The 23156-nt window shown below is 37.6% G+C and overlaps 1 protein-coding gene across 1 annotated transcript in view; it reads right to left on the minus strand.

Annotated features, from left to right (window-relative positions):
• Positions 1-5110: 5110 nt before the first annotated feature.
• Lamp3 (lysosomal associated membrane protein 3) overlaps positions 5111-23156 on the minus strand; it is a 34684-nt gene continuing 16638 nt past the window's right edge. The window contains exons 4-6 of the mRNA XM_051191451.1: positions 20949-21006; positions 17907-18077; positions 5111-5739 (exon numbers count right to left, since the gene is read on the minus strand). Coding sequence (XP_051047408.1) covers positions 5606-5739; positions 17907-18077; positions 20949-21006 — 363 coding nt within the window. The 3' untranslated portion in view covers positions 5111-5605. The remainder of the gene's footprint in view (positions 5740-17906; positions 18078-20948; positions 21007-23156) is intronic.

Genomic DNA, 23156 nt, shown 5'->3' on the forward strand with positions numbered 1-23156 from the left:
CTGTATCTTATCAGACCACCATGCTTTAAAGTTGGAATTCAACAACACAGATTGAAGAAACCCTAAAAACTTATGGAAACTGAACTATGCACAATTGCACCACACCTGGGTCAAAGAAGAAATAAAGAAAGAAATTAAGGACTTCCTAGAATTCAATGAGAATGAGGACAAAGCATACCCAAACTTAACATGACACCTTGGAAATACTGCTACCAGAGAAGTTCATTGCACTAAGTGCCCATATGAAGACGGAGGAAATTAGAGAATTAACAACACAACTGAAAGCCTTAGAACAAAAAGAAGCAAACTCACCCTGGAGGAGTAGATGTGAGGAAATAACCAATTTGAGGGTTGAAATCAATACAGTAGAAACCAGGAAAACAATACAAAAAAAAAATCAATGCAACAAAGACTTGGGTTTTTTAAGAAATAAACAAGATAGACAAACCTTTATCCAAACTACCCAACAAGGAGAGAGAAAACAGGCAAATTAACAAAATCAGAAAGGGAAAGGGGGACATAACAACAGACACTGAGGAAATCCAGACAGGTCATACTTTGAAAACATGTACTCCACAAAATTTGAAAATCACAAAACTTGAAAATTCAAAGGAAATGGACAAATTTCTGGATAACCATCATTACCAAAATTAAATCAAGAACAGATAAGCAATTTAAATAGGTCTATAACTCCCACTAAAATAGAAGCAGTCATGAAAAGACTCCCAACTAAAAACTGCCCAGGGCCAGATGAATTCAGTGCAGAATTCTACCAGAAATTCAAAGAAGAGCTAATACCAATACTCCTCAAATTGTTCCACAGTAGAAGCAGAAGCTTCATTAACAATCTCATTTTACCAGGCCACAACTCTTGGTACCCAAGCCACACACAGACACAACTAAGAAAGAAAACTACTACAGACCAGTATCCCTCATGAACATTGATGCAAAAATAAACAATAAAATACAGGCAAATTGAATCCAAGAACACATCAGAGAAATCATAAACCATGACCAAGTAGGCTTCTTCCCTGGGTAGCATAAATGGTTCAACATATGAAAATCTATCAATGTAATCGACCATATAAACAATCTAAAAAACAAAAACCACTTGATCATCTCAACAGTTGCTGAAAAAGCCTTTGAAAAAATTAAACACACTTTCATGATAAAGGTCTTGGAGAGATCAGGGATAACAGGAACATACCTAAAGACAATAAAAGCAATATACAGTAAACCAACAGCCAACATCAAACTGAATGGAGAGAAGGTTAAGACGATTCCTCTAAAATCAGGAATGAGACAAGGCTGCCCTCTCTCCACATATCTCTTCAATATTGTACTTGAAATTCTAGCTAAAGCAATAAGACAACAAAAGGAGATCAAGGGGATATAAATTGGAAAGGAAGAAGTCAAACTGTCATTATTTGCAGATGAATTGATAGTTTACATAAGCGACCCAAAAAACTCTACCAGGGAACTCCTACAGCTTATAAACTCCTTTAGCAAATTAGCAGGATACAAGATAAACGAAAAAAAAAAAAAAAAAAAAAAAACAGTAGCCCTACTATATACAGACAACAAAGGGGCTGAGAAAGAAATCAGAGAAACATCACCCTTTATAATTCCCACAAACAACATAAAGTATTTTGGGGTAACACTTAACAAACAAGTGAAAGACCTATACAGCAAGAACTTTGTGTCTTTAAAGAAAGAAATTAAAGAAGATACCTGAAAATGGAAAGATCTCCCATGATCTTGGATAGGTAGGATAAGCATAGTAAAAATAAAAATCTTGCCAAAAGCAATCTACAGATTCAATGCAGTTCCCATTAAAAACTCAGCACAATTCTTCACTGACTTTGAAAGGATAATAATCAATTTTATAGGGAAAACAAAAGACCAAGGATAGCCAAAACAACCCTATACAATAAAAAAACTTCAGGAGGCATCACCATCCCCGACTTTAAGCTCTACTACAGAGCTGTAGTCCTGAAAACAGCCTGGTATTGGCACATAAATAGACAAGTAGACCAATGGAATTGAATCGAAAATCCTGACATTAACCCACACACCTATGAACACCTGATTTTTGACAAAACAGCTAAAAGAATACAATGGGGCGAGGACAGCATCTTCAACAAATGGTGCTGGCACAACTAGATGATGGTGTGTAGAAGACAGCAGATAGATCCATGTCTGTCGCCATGCACAAAACTCAAGTCCAAATGGATCAAAGACCCCAACATAAATCCAGTCACACTAAACCTCTTAGAAGATAAAGTGGGAGGTATCCTTGAACAAATTGGTACAAGAGACCACTTCTTGAACATAACTTCAGTAGCACTGACACTGAATTCGACAATTAATAAATGGGATCTCTTCAAACTGAGAAGCTTCTGTAAGGCAAATGACGCAGTTGACAAGACCAAACAATAGCTCAAAGACTGGTAAAAGGTCTTCACCAATCCTACATCTGGCAGAGTGCTGATCTCCAAAATATATAAAAACTCAAGGAACAAGTCACCAAATCACCAAATAACCCTAATAAAAATGGGGTACAGAACTGATTTCTCAATAGAGGGAATAAAAAAGGCTGAAAGATACTTAAGAAAGTGCTCAACATACTTAGCTATCAGGGAAATGCAAATCAAAACAACTCTGAGATACCATCTTACTCCTGCCAGAATGTTTAAAATTAGAAACACCAATGACAACTTATTCTGGAGAGGATGTGGAGAAAGGGGAACACTCCTCCACTGCTGGTGGGAGTGCAAACTTGTACAGCCATTTTAAGAGATCAGTATGGCAGTTCTTTGAGAAAATGGGAATCAATCTACCACAGGACCCGTTAATTCCATGCACATGATGCATATCCATGAAACAAAGACATCTGTTCAGCTATGTTTGCAGCAGCATTATTTGTAATAGCAAGAACCGGGAAGCAACCTATATGCCCCTCAATTGAAGAATGCATAAAGAAGATGTGACACATTTACTCAATGGAATACTACAATGCGGTGGGGGAGGGGGATACAATGGAATGTGGAAATTTTCAGGCAATTGGATTAAACTTGAAGAAACCATCCTAAATGAGGTAACCCAGCCATAAAAAAGGGGAACATGGTATGTACTCACTCATATATGGATTTTAGACCTAGATCAAAGGATCACCAGCCTATAATTCACACTGCCAGAGAAACTAGGATACAACAAGGAATATAAAAAATTCATATAAGGCCCCTCACAAAGGGGGAAAGGGACAAGATCTCCTGAGCATATTAGGAGTTGGGGGACAGTGAGTGGAAATGGAGCTAGGAGAAAGAGAAGGGGATGAGAGGAAAGCATGTGGGACTAGGAATATTGAATCTGGGGAGGAATAGATGAGAGGAGAGGGGGGGAGCAGAGAAGAGGGAGCCATTATAGATTTGAACAGAAAACTGACTCTAGAGAAATGTCCAGAGACCTACAAGGCTGACCCCAACTTACAATTTGAGCAACAGTGGACAGTCTACCATAAGTGCCCTTTTCTGATATTGAGATTGATGACTAACTTATCCATCATCACAGAGCCCTCATCTAGTAGCTGATGGAAACAGAAAGAAACACCCACAACTAAACACTGTGCCGAACTGGAATCCAGATGCAAAGAGGAAGGACAAGACCAGGCTACAGAAACACACAGAGACAGCTGACCTGAACAAGGAGGAGATAATGGGCCCCCAGACTGATAATTGGGAATCCAGCATTGGACTGACTCAGACCCCCTGAACATGGGTCTCAGTTAGAAGGCCTGGAAAGACTAAGGGACCTCTGATAGTGGAACCAGGATGTATCCCTGGTTCACAAAAGGATTTTGGGAACACATTCCCCATTGAGGGATACTCCCTTAACCTAGAGACAGGAGAGAAGGCCTAGTTCCTACTCCAAATGACTTGACAGATTTAGATGATCCCACCTGGAATGCATCACCCTACATGTGGAGTGGGAGAGAAATGGGAGGGGAGGGTAGTCAGGTGGGAGTGTGGGGGAGAGAGAGGGAGAGGGGAGGTGGAAGGGGGTACTGGGGTCAATATGTTAAATAAGAAAAATAATTAATAATAATAATAAATTGACATTAAGTACAATAACTGTGTATCAAGTTGACAAAGGCTAAGCTTGTGATTGCTAATCTTGGTTATCTATCTGACTACACCTGGAATCACCTAAATACCAAGCAGCTAGGCATTTTCTTAATTACATTATTTGAAGTAGGAAGACCCACCCTAAATTGTGGACAGAAGTTTCTGATCCATCTGGGCCCACAGCTGTTTAGTCCCAAATAAATACATAGAGGTTGATATTAATTATAAACTGTTTAGCAAATGGCTCAGGCCTCTTAGTGGCTAGCTCTCTCTTAATTATTAACCCATTTCTACTAATCTATATATCCCCATGGTCTTGGCTTACAAGAGTATTTCCAGGTGTCCTACCTTCCTTATAACTTGACACCACTTACTATTATCCCTCTCTGTCCCTATTTGGGTTCCCACCTGGATAAATCCTTTCTGTCCATTGGCTGAAACAGCTTTATTCATTAACCAATAAGAGAAACATATATTCACAGCATACAGAAGTACATCCTCCATCATCTCCTCTTTTCTGTCTAAATAAAAGGGAGGATTTTAACTTTAACATAGTAAACTTATATATAACAAAACAATTATAAAGAAAAAAACTATAGTTAACCATTTTTAGCCCACTAACATTTGGCAAAATTTAAAGAAAATGTTCTATCATCTATTCTATCTTTGTGAGTCCAAACTTTTATGGGTAACTTATCTTTCATTATAACTAAGGAAAATCATAACTGCTTTATTTATCAACCAATAAGAGAAATATATAGTCACAGCACACAGAAGGACATCCCCCATTATTAATCTCATCTATTCATTCTAAACCAAGAATCATGAAGGAAAAAAATAAGTTGTACTGATGTAAAAATCTAAGTAATATGAGATATATTGTAAATACATATGTATATATAATGTTTTTTCTTATTTTACATATCAATCCCAGTTCCCTCTCCCTCCCATGCCCCCAAAACTCCTCCCATCCCTTCTCCCCCCACTCCACAGAGATATGTTGTTCTTTTTGATAACTAAAAACATTTAAATAGAAAGGGAGGTAAGGACCATGTCAGACACACATACATCAAATAAACATAGATGGTAGGAAAATCCAGTAAAATATTTTTAAATGAAAATATTAATGCCAAAATTAATTTATCTAGGCAAATACAGGCAGTACTAATTAAAATCAATTATTGTGGTTTATAACATGTAAATTTCTGTCACCTTTGTACATCATGTTAATTCAATCTATCTCAAATATTCATTTGAATTATTAAAATTTTCCAACCTAAGCCAGAAAATACTTCAAGTGTCTTTTAGTCTTTCATGAGATGAGCAAAAATATTCAGAATTTACATGCTGTTTTCATTTTAATTACTAATCACTCATTGGTTTGAGTAGATGGTAATGAATAAGAGAAGCCTCCCACATTCTGTCAATAAGTACTGAATTTTTTTCTAAATGCCATTATTCCCATTTCCTCTGGTTATCAATTAGATTCTCTGGTATCCCAATGACTGGTGCCTTTGGTGGATTTTGTAGACAGCCAGACCCACAACACAGAGGATGACCACGATGGCCCCGACCACAGGAAGCACAACTGTGTAGTCAGACAAACACTCATCCACTACGAGAGAAAAAAAATATAATAGAGCAGGTAAGATTTGGTGATGATGGGGGGTACCCTGTGGCCAGGATGTAAAATAAATAAATGAATATATATATATACATACATACATACATATATGTATATATATATATATTATGAATAGTGTTGGGGAAATTTCCCTCTGGTGCCTATTGTCATAATTCTAAATATAAAAAAGTAAATCATGGAATTTCTTAATTGATTAGTTGTAGACTTTCTGCTACAGCAGATAAGAATTTGCAGCAATAACAATATTTTGGAAAACTACTAATATATTATATTATAACCCTGTGTGATGATGTGAATGAAAATAGCCCCATAGACTCATTGGGAGTGGTACTATTAGGAAGTGTGGCCTTGGGGGAGTAGGTGTGGTCTTGTTGGAGGAAGTGTGTCACTAAGGGCAGGCTTTGGAACCTATGGATGTATAGATATAGAACTCTCAGCTCCCTCTCTAGTACCCTGTCTTTCCGCATGCCACCATGCTTCCCACCATGACAATAGTGGACTAAAACATAAGCCAGTCCTGCCCCCAGCTATGCTCTCCTGTTTATCTACAATAAACCTCCTCCACCATACATAGAACAGTCATGTACTTCTTTTTTATTTCTCTTTTTCACTTAACTAGAAGAGAAACCACAAAGTTGATTATTGTGAGAGACCTGGGCTATGTGTTTTTGGTAGATTTTTGTGGAAGAAGATTGGAATTTTGTTCTGGAAAAGTCATAGATGGTCATAGCTTAATGGGATGTTCTGTGAACTGGAAAAATAATCAGAATGCAATGCAAACAACAAAAACCTGGCTTGTGAAGCTCCAGAGGGAAGTAAAGAGTCTGTCAGAGATATCGTGTGAAAACTTGAATTAAAAACCTGTGGTAAGCTGGAGATGAAAAATTAACTGGTTAACAAGAAAAAAAAAACTACTAAAATGTAAACTTTCCTTTCCTGTAATAATTTGTAGCAGTCTAAAGAATCATCTGTGATTAAAAAGGGATGAGCATCATTCAGGTAAAATCTTTTGGAAGTATTTACTCAGGGTCAGCACACAGAATCGGTAGTCCAGAAGGGGCCAACCCTGCTCCTTGTGCTGGCAGCCAAATTGGAAACATAAAAGAGTTTCCCAGGTATCAAAGTTTGTGGGAGTAAATAACCAATGTCTGATTTATTTAAGGCTCACTCCATGATATAGAATCCATCCCTAACACTGCTCAGGTGTGAAGAACCTGAGACTAGATAGGTATATAGCTAGGGGGAAACCAAATACTACTGTTCTGATAAAGGAATATGGAAATAAAATTACTCCTAGCAACATTCTGCTATATTCATAGATTAGTGTCTTGCTCAGTAATCATCAGAGAAGCTTCTTCTGGCAATAGAAAGGAACAAACACAGAGACCCACAAGTGAACAATGTGCAGAGAGACCTTGGAACACAGTAAATGGTGAATCTCCATCAAATTCATCCCCTCCCCTCAGGGCTCGGAGAATTATGTAGAAAAAGGGAGATGGAAAGACGGTAAGAACCAGAGGGGATGAATGACACCAAGGGAATGATGTCTTCCAGATACAACAGGACTGACGCACATATGGACTCACAGAGTCTGTGGCAGCATGCATAGGGTCTGCACAGGTTCTAGCCAGATGGGTCCCAGCACTGAGAGAGGAAGGAGACACAACCCACACACACATAAGCCTCCTTCTCCAAGAAACTCTCTAATTGCTTGCAAAGGAAAAATGGGTTTTCTCTAATGAAGTCTCACTGAGTATATAAACCACACTAAAAGGCAAGCTTCATGCCCAGTAGTAAACAACCGACACAAAATGAACGTTTAGACGTTTTGGTTTTTTTTTTTTTTCTTTTTTATTCCTTACTTTACAGATGTTTTATGTATGTGTTATGGCTTCTGATTTTATGGTCTGTGCTTTTAAAGATGTCTATGTGTGTAAATGTATGCATCTCTGGATCTATATGTTTCTTGTGCTTTTTTTTCTTTAACACTTTTTCTTCTGTCTGTTTTTTGTTCATTTGTTTGCTTGTTTTGTTTTGTCCTATTCCAGTGTATTTGTCTTTATTTTATTTTATTATTACTATTTTTAGATACCATTTTGTTTTCTAATGCAAGAGAGAAAGAAAGGGTGTGGAATTGGGTGGGAGAAGAGGTAAGGAGTGTCTGGAAAGATTCTGAGGAGGAGAAATAGTAACCAAATTGTAGTATATGAAAAAATATTTTCAATAGAAGAATAGAAACTAAAAACAGGAGTCTCCACATGGTGTTTTTGAAGACATGAAGGAGTCGTGTGATGGGAGATGTCGTTATGTAAATATGTTTCTCTTATTAGTTAATGAATAAAGCACTGTTGGCCAATAGGAAAGCAAGATAGGCGGGACTAGGAGACAAGGAGGATTGGAGGAAGTGGGAGGGAGGAGATCCAAGATGGAGGATGGAGAAAGAAGAATGCCAGCCCCTCTCTCCAGTAAGATAAGACCATGTAGAAGTACTTAGATTAATAGAAATGGGTTAATATTTCAGACAGAGCCAGCTGATAAGAAATTAGAAACAGGCCAACAGCATTGTATCTAATAAAGCGTCTCTGTGTGTTAATTGGGGATGGTGCGGCTGTGGGACCACACCTGTGGGGAAAAACCACTCATAACAATATGGTGCTGCAACGTGGCTAATAAGAACTTCCACTTAAAATTTAACAAAAGCTTTAAAAATGGTTTTAGAAACAAAAGAACAGAGAAAAGCAAGGTTTCTTGATCGCAGCATTTTTCTCAGTTGGGCTCTGTTTTGCTAGAGACAAGCAGAGACTTGTGCGGCTCCTTTAAGGGAGGTTTCCTGACTCAGCATAAGTGGCAAAAAACCTCAAGGCTTTTAAAGAGTTCTGCTAACAACTTAATGGTGTGTACGAGAGCTGGCAATGATAGTGACCACATTTCCAAGCTGGCAACATGCTGCTGGATGGCAGCGTAGACCAAGGTAGTGAGCACATCTCTCAATTCTGGCAGTAAACGTACCTGCCGCCATCTTTGGTAGACTGCGGCTAACACAGCTGTGGCTTTCATTTTAGTAATGTTGTTTACCAGATAAAAGACTAGTGGCCAGAAAAAGATAAAGATTTACAGTAAAGGCAGATTCAGATTAAGGAAAACCTCTAAAGGTTTACAGTGTGTCTTAAAATATATGTAGGCTTGCGAGAGAAAAAGAAACAGGATATAATGGTTTAAAAAAGAATAATAAAAAAGAAGTAGAGTAACTGGGTGTGGTGGCACATGCCTTTAATTCCAGCACTCAGGAGACAGAGGCAAGCAGAGCTCTGTGATTTCAAAGTAAACCTGGTATACAGAGTTAATTCCAGGACAGATAAAAGTTACATAGAGAAACCCTGTCTCAAAAAGTGAAAAAATAGAAGTAGAAGAAATAGAGTAATAAAAAAGCCACATAAAGATGGAAAGCACAGAGAGAATATGGACACTGTACGGTATTATATTATCTTTGTATCTTTTGACTGCTGAGGAAATAATAACTGTTAAAAGAAATGCTGCTGAATTAATTCAATTTATATATTTTAAAAATTCTTTGACTCCAAAATTCAAGTCTAAGGACAGGTTACTAGAGAAAGGGATTTCTACTTTTGTTTCCACAGAAAATGAAAAGCTGTGGATTCCATCCAGACTAACATGGTTTGATCAAGCAAGACCCCCTGAAGCATTGTCCATGGGACAAGGCAGCCTTGCAGACCACTATAGCCAGGATTTGTGCATCTTCTTAGGCTCCCCATGACAGCGTCCCCTACCAGCAGGAAGCAGTTTGGAAAGAACGATGTCCAAATTCCCAAATATTGTTTATAAATATTTGTTTTCATTTATATTGGCTTGGTTGTAAATGGTTAAGGACCACAATCTTTTTAAAGGTAAAAAGGGGATTATGGTATAGATATGAATACTTTGATTGGAATGGATTTTCATTTGATACAATTTAAGGTCAATTTTATGATATGTATAATTCTTCTCTTTGTTTAAGTATTCTGTTTATATAGCTCATTTTAAAATGTACTGTATAATTTAGTACAGATTATAGATAGTTACTTATAATAGTTAAAACTTATAGTTAGGTAAATTAGGTTCTCTAGATATATAAAGATATATTTGAGATGGATGGGCATTCTTCAAACCTGTCAAAGAATATGGCATTTCAAACAGTTTAGGGTTTTTCTTGACAGTTAGACATAACTGCTCCTGACAAGACCACCTGCATTAGGAAGGAAAATGGTCATCAAAGAACCATGTTATGGAGTTTACTTCCAATATGGTAAAACTAGCCATTTGGACAAGATACTACTTTTGTCTAGACTGTTTGACTTTATGCTGTATAAACTGGACATGCAGGACGCACAGGAAAGTGACTGCTGATACAAGATGGACATTGCTACAGGATTTCTGCTTCATGGAAGAGTCTGCCATACAGTCTACAGGACACAGAGAAAAGTGACTGACAAACTGCCAATACAGGTAAACATTTTAAAGTTTCTTGCTTTGCTGAAGAGTCTGCCAGACACACTATGGCCTTTAGGCTGAAGATGGAACATTACAAAAGAACTTCAGGTGACTGATCAGGTAGCAAGATGACTCTGTCATTTCTAGAGTTTATATATTATCCTTCTGTGGTCTTTGATGGAGTTGAAGACAGATAGTCATGGTTATAGTTTTCCTTAGTTAGGATTAAAGATAAATTACATATAAGACTTTAGACTCACAAAGATAGGATAGATGATGGAATATTTTCTTTAAATCTTACTAAATTAGCTAAATATTATTAACTATGATTCTTATTTGATAACTGTTTTGTTACATATTTTGCTATGTTAAAGTTAAAACCCTTCTTTTTATTTTACACAGAAAAGAGGAGATGATGTCATTCTGTAAATATGTTTCTCTTATTGGTTAATGAATAAAGCACTGTTGGCCAATAGGAAAGCAAGATAAGTGGGACTAGGAGACAAGGAGGATTGGAAGAAGTGGGAGGGAAGAGATCCAAGATGGAGGACAGAGAAGAACACCATCCCCTCTCTCCGGTAAGATAAGACCACATGGAAATACTTAGATTAATAGAAATGGGTCAATATTTAAGACAGAGCTAGCCAATAAGAAACTAGTAACAGCATTTATATCAAATACAGTGCCTCTTTGTGTTATTTGGGGCTGGCATGGTGGTGGGACCAGACTGGCAGGAAAAACTACTCCTAACAGCTGCTTGGGATTGGCACCACATGGCAAGGTCTGAGTCTCTGAAGAGAGACCAGCAGAGGCTATTGTTGATAGTGCAGTCCAGTTGCAGTGCATCCTCAGCATATTAGAGATGCTTGGATGATTACCCAGGACAGCAACATCTATGGAATGGAGCCAGCCTGATCCAAAGAGACATGCTATGTCTGCCTTGGCACATACCCACTGAAGTGCAGATGATGGTGTGTTTAGACATCTGACACTGAGCTTCACACTCTTGAACTTTTGTTTCTCTCTGATCTGATCGTTACTCTACCCTGGTTCTTCCCTCCTGGACTAATCAAGTACATAACTTTTTTTTATTTCATTTTAATGGAGCCCAAAATAAACATACTCTGGAATTTTAGAGAGTGAAAGACTTTGAACATTCAGACCTGAAATTAGATGTCTCTACCAAATCCCTCTCCTCATGGATCAGGAAATTCTGGGGAAGAGGAGACAGGAAGAGTGTTATATTTGGCATAGTTTTTATTATATCTTAGAAGCCTGTTCTTTTCTAATTATAGACAGAAAGGTAGTAAATCCAGATGGGAGGGGAGGAGCAGAGGGAAGGGAAACTGTTATCAGGATATAATATGTGAAAAAATGAGATGTTTTCAATAAAAGGAAAATTTTAAATTAAAAAAGATGTGAAATCTTTTTATATTTCTCTTTCACTTAACATTTCATCTTGAAATTTCAGTTTCATGGAACCATATTTTTATTAAGTGATTTTTTTTTTTCAGAATAATGTTATCTTCAGGGATTTCTTTCTATTATGGTATTTCTTCTTGCTTCTTATCAACTGTATTAATTTCTAAACTTCCACTATTCATTAGTTATACCTCCAACCACCCTTCATAGATGGAAGTCTTAACCACCAAAGACCACAGAATGTGACTGTATAAGGTTGCAAGGTCTTTCACAAATGAAATAATTATAGAAACCTTTGTTCAACATGTTCATGCTTACTCTTTTCATAATATCCAGAAATTAGAAACAACCCAGATGCCTGTAGTGGAAGAACAGATTCTTAAAAATATGCTGCATTTATATTGAAATATAACTCAGTCATTTAGAAAAAAATAAATCATGAAATTTGCCAGCAAATGTATATAACTAGAAAAATCATCCTGGGTGAGTTAACTCAGACCCCAAAAGATAAATATAATATGTATTCACTTATCTAGAGGTGTTATCTTTTAATTCATTGATAAGCAAGCTATAAGTCATATAATAACAGAGTTTAGGTAGTGAATAAAGGACACATCTCCCAAGGAAGAGCAAATAGAATAGACAGTTATGAAGGAAAGAGGGGTGCTGGAGGGGAGGATCAAATGAGGAAAGGAAAAAGGGGGCTAAGGAAGGGAACATGGGAAGAGGCAGCTAAAATTAATGGCCAATTGAGGGGTTATATGGAAGTAAAATCCTCCTATAATATCTACATATATGACGCCAATCAAAATGAAATCTCCGAATAACAAAGGAGACACAACCACAACTAGGCATCTCTAATTACCAAGTGAAGAAGGTTCCAGTATCAGAAACAGGTTATATCCAATCAAGTTCTTAGCTAAAGGGGTCCAGTGAGAATCCCAAAACAACCCAAGCCATTTTGAAGGCCATTGTCTGTGGTTGTTTAAATAAGAATGGCTCCCATTGGATCTTATGTTTGAATGCTTATTCACCAAGGACTAGTGTTATTTGAAAGGATTAGAAGGACTAAAAGGTATGGCCTTGAAGGAATAGATGTGTCCTCATTGGAGGAAGTATGTCAATAGGAGTGAGCTTTGAGATTTCAAAAGCCCATGCCAGGCCCGGGCTCTCTCTCTGCTTACAGATCAGGATATATCTCTCAGCTACTTCTCTAGCACTATATCTGCCTGCCATCATGATCTCTGCTATGATGATAATGAACTAAGCCTCTGAAACTGTAAGCCCCAAATTAAATGCTTTCTTTTATAACAGTTGCTTTGATCACAGTGCCTCTTCACAGCAATATAACAGTGACTAAGGTAGTGACTCTCCACAAACTGAGAGCAATGAAATCATCAAAATATGGGAAAAACAAAGCCCCAAATAGACATCTCATGCCTCCAAGTGAGACATCCAATGCCAGGAATGAATTATACATAATTGAGTTGTCAGCCCCCATACCACTCAATATATTGCCAAGGCTGTTGGTTGCTTTCCAGAAACTAATTATAAGGCTATATTGCTGAAGACAACACATACACAACTCACTGAACACAGAGAAGTCAAAGGGGTTCCTTCCTAGAGCTTTCACCCCTACAGATTAATATTCATGCTACTGGAAAGTATTCTGCATACAGCCAAAGAAGAAAGGTAAAGACCATCCCAGTTACAAATGCTTCTATCTACAAGAGTGACTGACTGCAAGATACTTTAGTGCAATGGTAGCACAAAACTTGTAGGAGCAATCAAACACTGTCTGATTTGAGTGAAGGCTCACTCTATGAGATGGAACCCAGTGCTACTTGGGTGGCCAAGAACCTAAGACTAGATAGCTCAGGCATCTAAGAGAAAAACCAAATACTACTGTTCTGCCAAAATAACATAACAATAAAATGACTCCTAACAGCATTCTATACTCATAGATCTGTGCCTAGCTTAGCCATCATCAGAAATGCTTCCTCCTGCTGCAGATGGAAATGAATACAAAGACCCACAGTCAGAGGGTGAGAGCCCTGCGAAAACCTTGCCCTTAAAGAGCTGCCTCCATCAAGGCCCTCTCCTCAGGCCTCAGGGATGGAGGCCACAAAGGAAACAAGGCCCTCTAAGCACAGCATAACAGATACACATAGGAACTCACAGAGATCGAGACAGCATACACAGGGCCTACATGGCACTGTACCAGATGGGGTCCTAGAGCTCTTCAGCTAGGAAGGGGGCATACTCCCATCCCTAAGCCAGAGGCTATCTCCAATCAATAGCCACTTGTAAATGAAAGCTTAGCTTTTTGTCAGTGGGGAAACAAACTACTCTCAAGGGTAGGCCCGGTGCCCAGAAGTAAATGGCCAACAGATAATGAACTAAACAGCATCTTTAGAAGATGTTTGTCTCATAATGTTAAATCAGGAGTTTTTTTTAACCCTACAGGTCCTTTGTGTATATGTTATGGCTTCCAGTTTAGGGTTTTTATGGGATTCCTGTGTATGTGAATATGTCTGTGTCTATATGTGTTTATTGTGCTTTTTCTATGGTTCTTTTTCTTGTTTGGTTGCTTTCTCATATTCTGATTTATTTGGTTTTAGTTTGTCGTATTTATTGTATTATTATATTGTACCATGTTGTATTAATATTTCTTAGATATTTGTGGTTTTTTTCCTAAGGAGAGGCAGAAAGGGTGTGGATCTGGAAGGGGAGAGAGAGAAGGAAATGGGAGTGTTTAGGGGGAGAAGAAACCATAATCAGAATATATCCTATGAGAAAAATTATTTTCAATAAAATTAATTTTAGTGAATCTGTTGTTGCCAACATATTGATCTTCACTTTTAGCTGCCAGAACTGTGAGAACATAAATTTCTACTGCTTAAGACATCCAGCCTGTAGCACTTTGCTATGGCATGCCTAGAAAAACAGTAACACTAATACTTCATCATTTAGCTTTGGGATATTCTTATATTTTCTGCAGAGTTTCTGCCAGTGGCCATGCACTTTATTTTCATTTTGCTCACACTTGATCATGTCAGTCCAGAAATTCAATTTTCTTGGGTAATATGTGGTGATTTACATTTGTTAACCCCCTTGCACTACAACTCTGTCAATGAACTCCTTGAGGTTTTAAAATCTTTTCTTCTTTATATAGTCTGGAAACCAGCTGAGGTCTAGAGTGATACTGTTGTTTGGTATGGCTCTCAGCTCACTTCCTTCAGTCCCTATGCTCCCTCTTTCTATTTTCCATCCTTGGTTTGAAAAAGAAGACTATGAAGTGACTACTCTGTTTATTTCAGACAGAAGGAGGCACCCATAGAATTTTTTTCACTTGTTGAAAGTTTTTTAGAGTGGCTGTGTGTGTGGTAGATAGAGAGAGACAGAGTTAAGAGCCTGTCTCAGCTGACCTTCTACTCTGTACTGGAGAAAGTAAGCAAAGCTGTGAAAAAATAAAAAACATATCCAACTATTGGTGTACTAGCTATTGCACCAAACCCCTGCTTTTTATGGCTACCATAATGTAAGTCCAAATTAATATGGAAAATATTTTAAGTTGGTGGAGATAAATAATATAAAGTCTATTCACTGACAGAATTCACTGAAGATGGTAGAAATGAAAATTACAATTTTATAAAACACCTCATTGCTCTATTCTTCATGTTAAGCTCTGCCTCTTGTTCTCATCCACAAAATATATTAAACTTACTGTGGTTGTTCAGGATGGCTAGAGGCATTGTGAATCAATATTGCCCACTCTGCTCTATAAAGCTTTACAAGGGCCCTTGACATTGCATACCTGGGAGCCTAAAGAAAAAGTGTTTGACAGAGGGCAAAGGAGATCACATCTCTCCAAGTCAAGTGTGTGCTATTACGTGAATCACTTAGGAGAAACCCAGGCCCACACATCCAGTTTTCTATCAACACCTTCTGTTTAAGAGGAAATGGGTGTTTCTAAGTACTCTAGATATGTGTAGAGGTTCTGCTAGCTCTTTTTATTTTCCAGATGCTTCCCTCAACCACTCAGGAATGGAGAAAGAGCTAAGACACTTCCAAGAAGACCATGTACATTTCATAAATGAGCAGTAAACATGAAGTAGTTGCCAAATCAAATGACCTTCCTGTTAAAAAATAAAGAGTGGAGATGTGGAATGGTAGAAAACTTTCCTTCTTTGATCTACCCCTGTGTTAATCTTGCTCTCTTTGAGTGCCTATGGCCTTTGCACGTGTTTAAATTCCATTCACGCAATAGCTTTCTCCTTTTTAAATGGCTGTTTCTGGATTTAAAAGAAAAAATGTAGTGTTTACAGAATGATAGAATGATACTTGACTTTCCACTTGAGCATCATTTAAAAAAAAAATTGAACCATAAGATCTAGGAATGGACTTGAGCTAAAGCAGTGACCAACCAAGAAATGTTTTGGTGATAGAACAGGAAGGGATTGTGAGAGCTTAGTCAGAAGGGAGATCAGGAGAAGAGTGAAAGGACATTGGCCTCTTGCTCAGGGTCTCTCCAGTTGATGGTGGGTTTTTTTTCCCCTTCGATGATGTTTTCCTTTCTTCTACACAACTGCTTGTGAGCATATAGTGGTAACCAGACATGGGCAGGTTTTATCCACTAAACCTTCTTTGCTTCACAGAGATCCTTCATAAATAGACAAGCGTGTGCCTTATTTTAAAACCACATGATTGTTAGTTTTTCAAATTTTCATGGTGAATTAGATATTTCCTAGAAGTTGATACCCTAAGATCAGCTTTTGACAGCTTAGCAGTAGTGACACCTGCTAACAGGAACCTTATGACAATGGCATGAAGCAAAAGCAGAAACTCTAAGCCTCAGAGAAAACTTTCAAAAGCACAGGATCCAACACAAACAACACCTGAATTCTTTGTTTGACAAATAAGAAGAAAATTTTTTTTCTAGATAAATCTTTAGTTGTAGAATGGAACCCAAAGTAAAATCAGATTCATATTAGAAGTTCACACAGAGCCTCTCTATCCATAATGTGCTTTGCAATATTTTTTGAGTTCCTCCAAGAAATGTATTTTAGTTTATGATCCTTCTGGTCAAATGCAGAAGTCTAGTAACACTGTTTTTCAACATGAAAAGGGGGTTGTAATATAAATAAGAATGGCTCCCATGGGCTCATGTATTAAATATTTAATCACTATAAAGTGGCTTTATTAAGAAGAATTAAAAGGATTAGGAAATGAATTCTTATTGGAGAAAATGTGGACTTATTGGGGTGGGTGCGGCCTTGTTGGAGGACATACATCAATATACATCATTGGGGGTGGGCTTTGAGGTTTCAAAAAGCCTATGCCAGACCCAGATTCTCTCTGTTTCTCTCTCAGCTACCTATAGATCAGAAAGTAAAGCTCTCAGCTCCAGGGCCATGCCTGCCTGTGTGCCACCATGCTCCACATTACAATGATAATGGATGAACCCTCTGAAACTCTTAAATGCCTTCTTTTATGAGGTGCTGTGGTCATGGTGTGTCTTCACAGCAAAAGAACAGTGACTAAGACAAGGGCTTTTCTACAAAGTGACTTGCCTTGCCTGACCTTCATCTAAGGACTAGTAGAAACCTTGGGAAGTACCAGGGTATAGTAATTCAAATGCAAAAAAAAAAAAAAAAGTCAGCTATGAACTAAACTGACTGAGGAAATGTCCAATGAAATGTCTTAGATTCCAGAAAAGGGACTCACACAATTTAATTCCTTCTTGATTGTAGAAAAAAAGGACATCAAAGTACATCCTGCTTTGTGAAGAATCTATTACAATATTTTAAAAAAAACTCTTATTAAATATGTTTAAAGTGTCCTCTAAACATGCTGTCCACAGTGCTTCCCACTCCTCTGCGCGTGCATGCTGTGTGCGTGGCGCGCGTGTGTGTGTGTGTGTGTGTGTGTGTGTGTGTGTGTGTGTGTGTGTGTTTAAACAAGTGAGAAATTTATGTTTCAACCAGCTGAAGAGTCATTCTGCTGGAGTAAGGCAGTGGACATGCATGTAGTTATATATAAAATCATATATTACATGTGGTTTTCACGTGTGAGTGTAGGGGGAGCACGGGCCTTAGAATTTCACAGGGTTATTCTATTACAGAAGTCATGTGTCCCGGTCCTTTAACTGCTTCAGAATAAACACACCTTGGAACTGCCCCCTGGGGTTCTGGAAGCTGTTTGTGACTTAAGGATGATTGACTTACCATTTCCAAAGCAGTCTCCTTCAAAATCAAAGGCTTGGAAATGGATGCTCATTGTTTTCATTTGAAGCTGAGCTGACAGCTGGATGCTCTGCTCACTCACACACTTGAAGGAATGTCCAACTACGGTCTCAAACATCATCATACTATGCTTCATTCCCTGATAAGTTCTCTCTGAAGAGAGAAAGAAAAATGTAATGTGCCAGAACCCTGACAGTATCAATTGACTTCCAGGGGCTATGAGCCTGCCAGGTACCCCCACCTTCCCTCAGGTGGTGTGCCCTTGGAGTTCTGTCATCTTTTCTTCATGAAAAAAATTACTCTAGGTGTGCAGACTTTTTCTGTGCTCTGTTTGGAATGTACGTGAAATGTTTCACATAGTTTCCCATGTGAGAACATTAACCTAATGTTCTTCCTCTGGATTCTTTCACATTATCAGAGACAGAGTTATCAATCCCAGGGACTACAGTGAGTTTCTTAAAACTTTAGAAAGAGAAGTAAGATGGTTCCAACACTTAAAGTGTATGGTAATGAACCAGAACAAAGACAGACAAGTCCACAAATGGTGCATCTGCATGTCCTGAGACTGGATCAGTACACCAGGAGGAAGAACTCACCAGGAGAGGAGTTGCATCATACTTGGAAATGTGTCCTATTCCTTCTTTTTTCTGTTCAGAAAAGGGACCTGCTCATTATCTCAGGTATATCCTTTTCAAGAAGGTGATCTCTAAGGCAGGTGAGGTTAAACATATGAAAATTTTCATTTGCCCCAAATTGACACTCACCAAGCACTCTTCCAGTCATACTTTGTCTTTGTGAATGACAAAAAGAATTTCATGGGCCAGAGCACCAAAGTGTCTTGTCTGTTTGTCAGTTACAGTAAGGAATAATCTTACAAAAATTAACAAGTTGGAAAAAAGAAAATAAAATTAACAAGTTAATCTGAGATGATGTACTAAATTATCTGTTTACTGCATCATGTGATATACATCTGTAGCTTCCTTTATATTTTATCTACCTATCTCTAAATCATCTGTCTGTCAATCCAGATATCCTATTGCCATCATCCCCATTAACATTAAACCTGTGGTCAGTACTAGTGATAATGAATTACTGTTACTAATACTAGTACCAGCACCACACTGCCATGGGAACCATCATTACTGTGTCTACTGTTCCTCCTGCCCTTGATTACATGATCCTAGAACTAGTTTCCCCATCTTTTAGCCTCTGATATTCCTTTCCCACATTTCTTGAGAGTTGACAACCATACTACTGGCTAAAATCTGGTCCATCCCTAGTGATAACATTAAGCAATTTCTATTAGCACTCATAATCTTATTCTCTAGCCTCAATAAGATAGGTGTAAGTTGACACATATGAAAATTAGTTGTCAGTTGTGACAATATTTATACATTTAACCAACATCACTGACAAAGTCCTCCTGAGTAACATCACTAAAATATAGCAAATATGTTAAATAGACTTTACCCCCAGTTTCTTTTCTTGACAAATTTCATTAATAAGAGATCATTCATTAATAATGTTTAAACTGATCAAATGATAACACTTTGAATAAAAACTCCCAAGGCAGTAACTGACACAGTAGAGGAGCTCAATATAAATGTGTTATCTAGGGCTAGACTTTCGGGAGAAATATCTGAGGCCCTCTGTAGACTTGTTAGATTCATTTAAGAACATTATCTCTCTAAATGTCAATATTCATAATTTTTTTAAACATGCCCCACTATGGGGAATTTTCCATGAGGGAACCAAAATGGCCTTTCGTAAGTGCAAAGTTGAAACACCATTAGCTTAACCCAAATCTTCCTGTGGTATATTTATATATTTTGGAATAAAATCACAAGTCTTTAGCTTACGTATTCAGAGATTCTACATGCCCTAGACTGGCCATCCCTGGCACCTCATCTGCTATATGTTCACTCTCTAGGGCACATTAGTACCCTGATGTTCCTTAGCTTGTGTGGTGGCTTCATTGAGGATGTCCCGCATAGGCTCATATATTTGGATATTTTGTCTTGAGTTGGTAGTACTGCTTGTGGGTGTGGCCTTGTTGAAGGAAGTACATTACTCTGGTTGGGCTTTGAGTTTTCACAACTTCATGCTGTGCTTTTTCCCATGTGTTCTCTCTCTCTCTCTCTCTCTCTATCTCTCTCTCTCTGTCTCTGTGTGTGTGTGTGTGTGTGTGTGTGTGTGTGTGTGTGTGTGTTAGCTTATAGATCAAGATCTAAGTGTTCTGTTTCTTACCCCATGCCTTCCTGTTGCCACATTTATCTGCCATGATGGTGATGAACTCTTGTCTTTGAAACAATAAGCCAAATAAGTCCTTCCTTCTATAATTTACCTTAGCCATAAAGCTTTACTGCAGCAATAGAAAAGTAGCAAATACAACTACTTTAGTAAACTTACTCCTTAAGACACATGTATCTTTCATTACTGCCATCCAGAAAAGTTGCCTCAAACTAGATGTCCACAAATGGAGATAATCTGACCAAACCTCACATCTTCAAAGCAGTCTCTCTTCTGCTTCCCAAAGGGCACACAAAATAGCACTCCATTCTCTGACATTCTGGGTTTGGTTTGTTCATAGAACTCATTACCATTTAAGAATATAGTTTAACATAGCTGTGTATGGTGTTCTTCCCTTCTGGAATGCAAGAATCTTATCAGTTTGGATAATTATGACTCCTCGGTGTCTAACACAGACAGAGCTTGGTATCTATCTATATCTTATTTTTGTAGAATAATATATAATTTAGAGTACAGAATAAATTGCATTCCAAAAACAAATCCCTTAAAATTGTCCTGAACTTGCAATTTCTAAAAATAATGATTGCTGATATAATCTAGACCACCATCCTCCATGATCAGATAAACTTAAGTACATATGGGTTATGAGTTTCCCCAGAGTTTTATTATACACTACTTCCTTGTTATTAAAAAAAAATCAAAGAATATCAGAATGAATGATAAGAAAATGAGTGGACCAGAAAACAGTGATATGACAGCTGCTTTCTTACTAACCTGTATATGAGATAGTCAAATAGGCTCCCACTTCACTTATATAATATGAGTTTTCTTCCTGTAAAACAGCAATGTATTAGCCTTTGGGAAATCTCCATTTTTATATTTATAATCTTGGCTATTAAGTCTATTAAGTCCTTTATATGAGGACTGGACTATGGCATATGTTTGTGCTAGTCATAATTTTATTTGAAACATTCAACAAAAGTAAGCATATCACACAAATAAAAAATAAGTAATGAATGGCTCCTGGATCCAGATTTCTCTATTTATTACTTGTTGCTAGAGTCTGAAACTAAACTTCAACCAGAAGAATTTGAATTCTGCCAATTTCCCAAAAGACAATTATATCTGAAAAGCAGAGAGGAATGGTATTAACTTAGATACCCATCCTCAAGAATACATTGGGTGAAGTTTGACAGTTCATCAATCCTCTGGAGAAAATTAAATAAGCAAAATTGTATATGCATTTTCTTGGAAAAGGTTAATTGGTCTAGAGAGATAAATAGATTCATGTTTTCAGATTGGTTCAATGGGCCACCAAAAATGGAAAGACACTATTTTCCCTGAAGGCCACATTATATCCCCATGCTTATGTACAAGTTTTTATTATGGAAATAAAAAGAAACTACACAGCAATCCTACAGCAGCCTGAAAGACTAGAGGCACAGAATGCTCAATAGAATTAATTTGGGTATGAAGGAATCAATTTAAAAGGAAATTTGTGTATCTGTTTGGTGATAAGAATTGAATCCAGGCTGTCATGCAAAATAAGCATATACTCTATCACTGAGCTCTGTCCTTGGCCCTTTCTATTATTCAAAATTAATGATTTATATTGTTATCACCAGAATGGTATAAAAATAATAATAATGTAACCAAAAGTAGAATATAAAATCAAATTATTTACTTTTAAAAGTTTCACACGTGAACCCCCATCACCAGGCCTCTGTCAGAGGAACACCCTGAGTACCTGCTGGTTCAACTTTATCCCCCATGGCTAGGCCACTACGGGATAAGAGACCTCCTAAAGAGCTTTGACCACCCAGAGCTACAGACATCCAACTCCTGACCCACCTACACCTACGGGGAAAGTAGCATAGAGAGAGACTCCACCTGCACCCAACTGAAAAAAGGAAATACAGCAATACAAGAAAACACCTAACAATAGAAAGACAAGCATGACAACACCAGAATCTAAGGACTCTACACCAACTAGACCTGAACACACCAAAGCAGGTGAAGCAGAAGAGAATGATTTAAAAAAATAGAGATGATATGAGACAATCCCTTAAAGAAATAGAAGAGAAAAACAACCAAAAAATTGGAAGAAATAGAGGAAAAGACCAAGCCTTCCCCCCCCCAAAAAAAAAAATGCAAGAAATGAACAAATCCCTTAAAGAAAGTAAGGAAAGCCAAGAAAAAAACAATCAAATAGATGAAGGAAGCAGCTCAAACAGTTCAAGACTTGAAAACTGAAACAGAAAAAAAAGAAAACACAAACTGAGGGAATACTGGAAATACAAAATCTAGACAAATGATCAGGAACTACACATGCAAACATAACCAACACAATAGAAGAGATGGAAGAGACAACCTCAGGCGCTGAAAATAAACTAGAGGAAATAGATTCATCAACCAAAGAAAATCTTAAATCCACACAAAACATCCAGGAAATGTAGGACACCATGAAAAGGCTAAACCTAAAAATAATAGGCATAGAAAAAGGTGAAAAAGACGAAAAAGACCAGCTCCAAGGTGCAGAAAACAATTCAACAAATCATTGAAGAAAACTTTCCCAATCTGAAGGAGAAAATGCCTATGAAGCATACTGAACAACAAATAGACTGGACCAAAGAAAAAAGACCCCCCTCGACACATAATAATCAAAACACCTAACATACAGAATAAAGAAAGAATAATAAGAACAGTGAAGGAAAAAGGCCAGGTAACATATAAAAGCAGAACTACTGACTTCTCCATGGAAACTCTCAAGTCAAGAAGGTCCTGAGAGATGTTCTATAAGTACTAAGAGTCCACGGATGCCAGCACAGGCTACTATACACAGCAAAACTCTCAATCACTATAGACAGAGAAAACAAGATAATCAATGACAAAGCCAGATTTTCATAATACATGTCCAGAAATCCAGCCCTAGAGAAAGTTCTGGAAGGAAAACTCCAACCCAAGGAAGTTAAATACAGTCAC

This window comes from Phodopus roborovskii, unplaced genomic scaffold, assembly GCF_943737965.1.
Source record: "Phodopus roborovskii unplaced genomic scaffold, PHOROB, whole genome shotgun sequence".
NCBI classification, from domain to species: domain Eukaryota; kingdom Metazoa; phylum Chordata; class Mammalia; order Rodentia; family Cricetidae; genus Phodopus; species Phodopus roborovskii.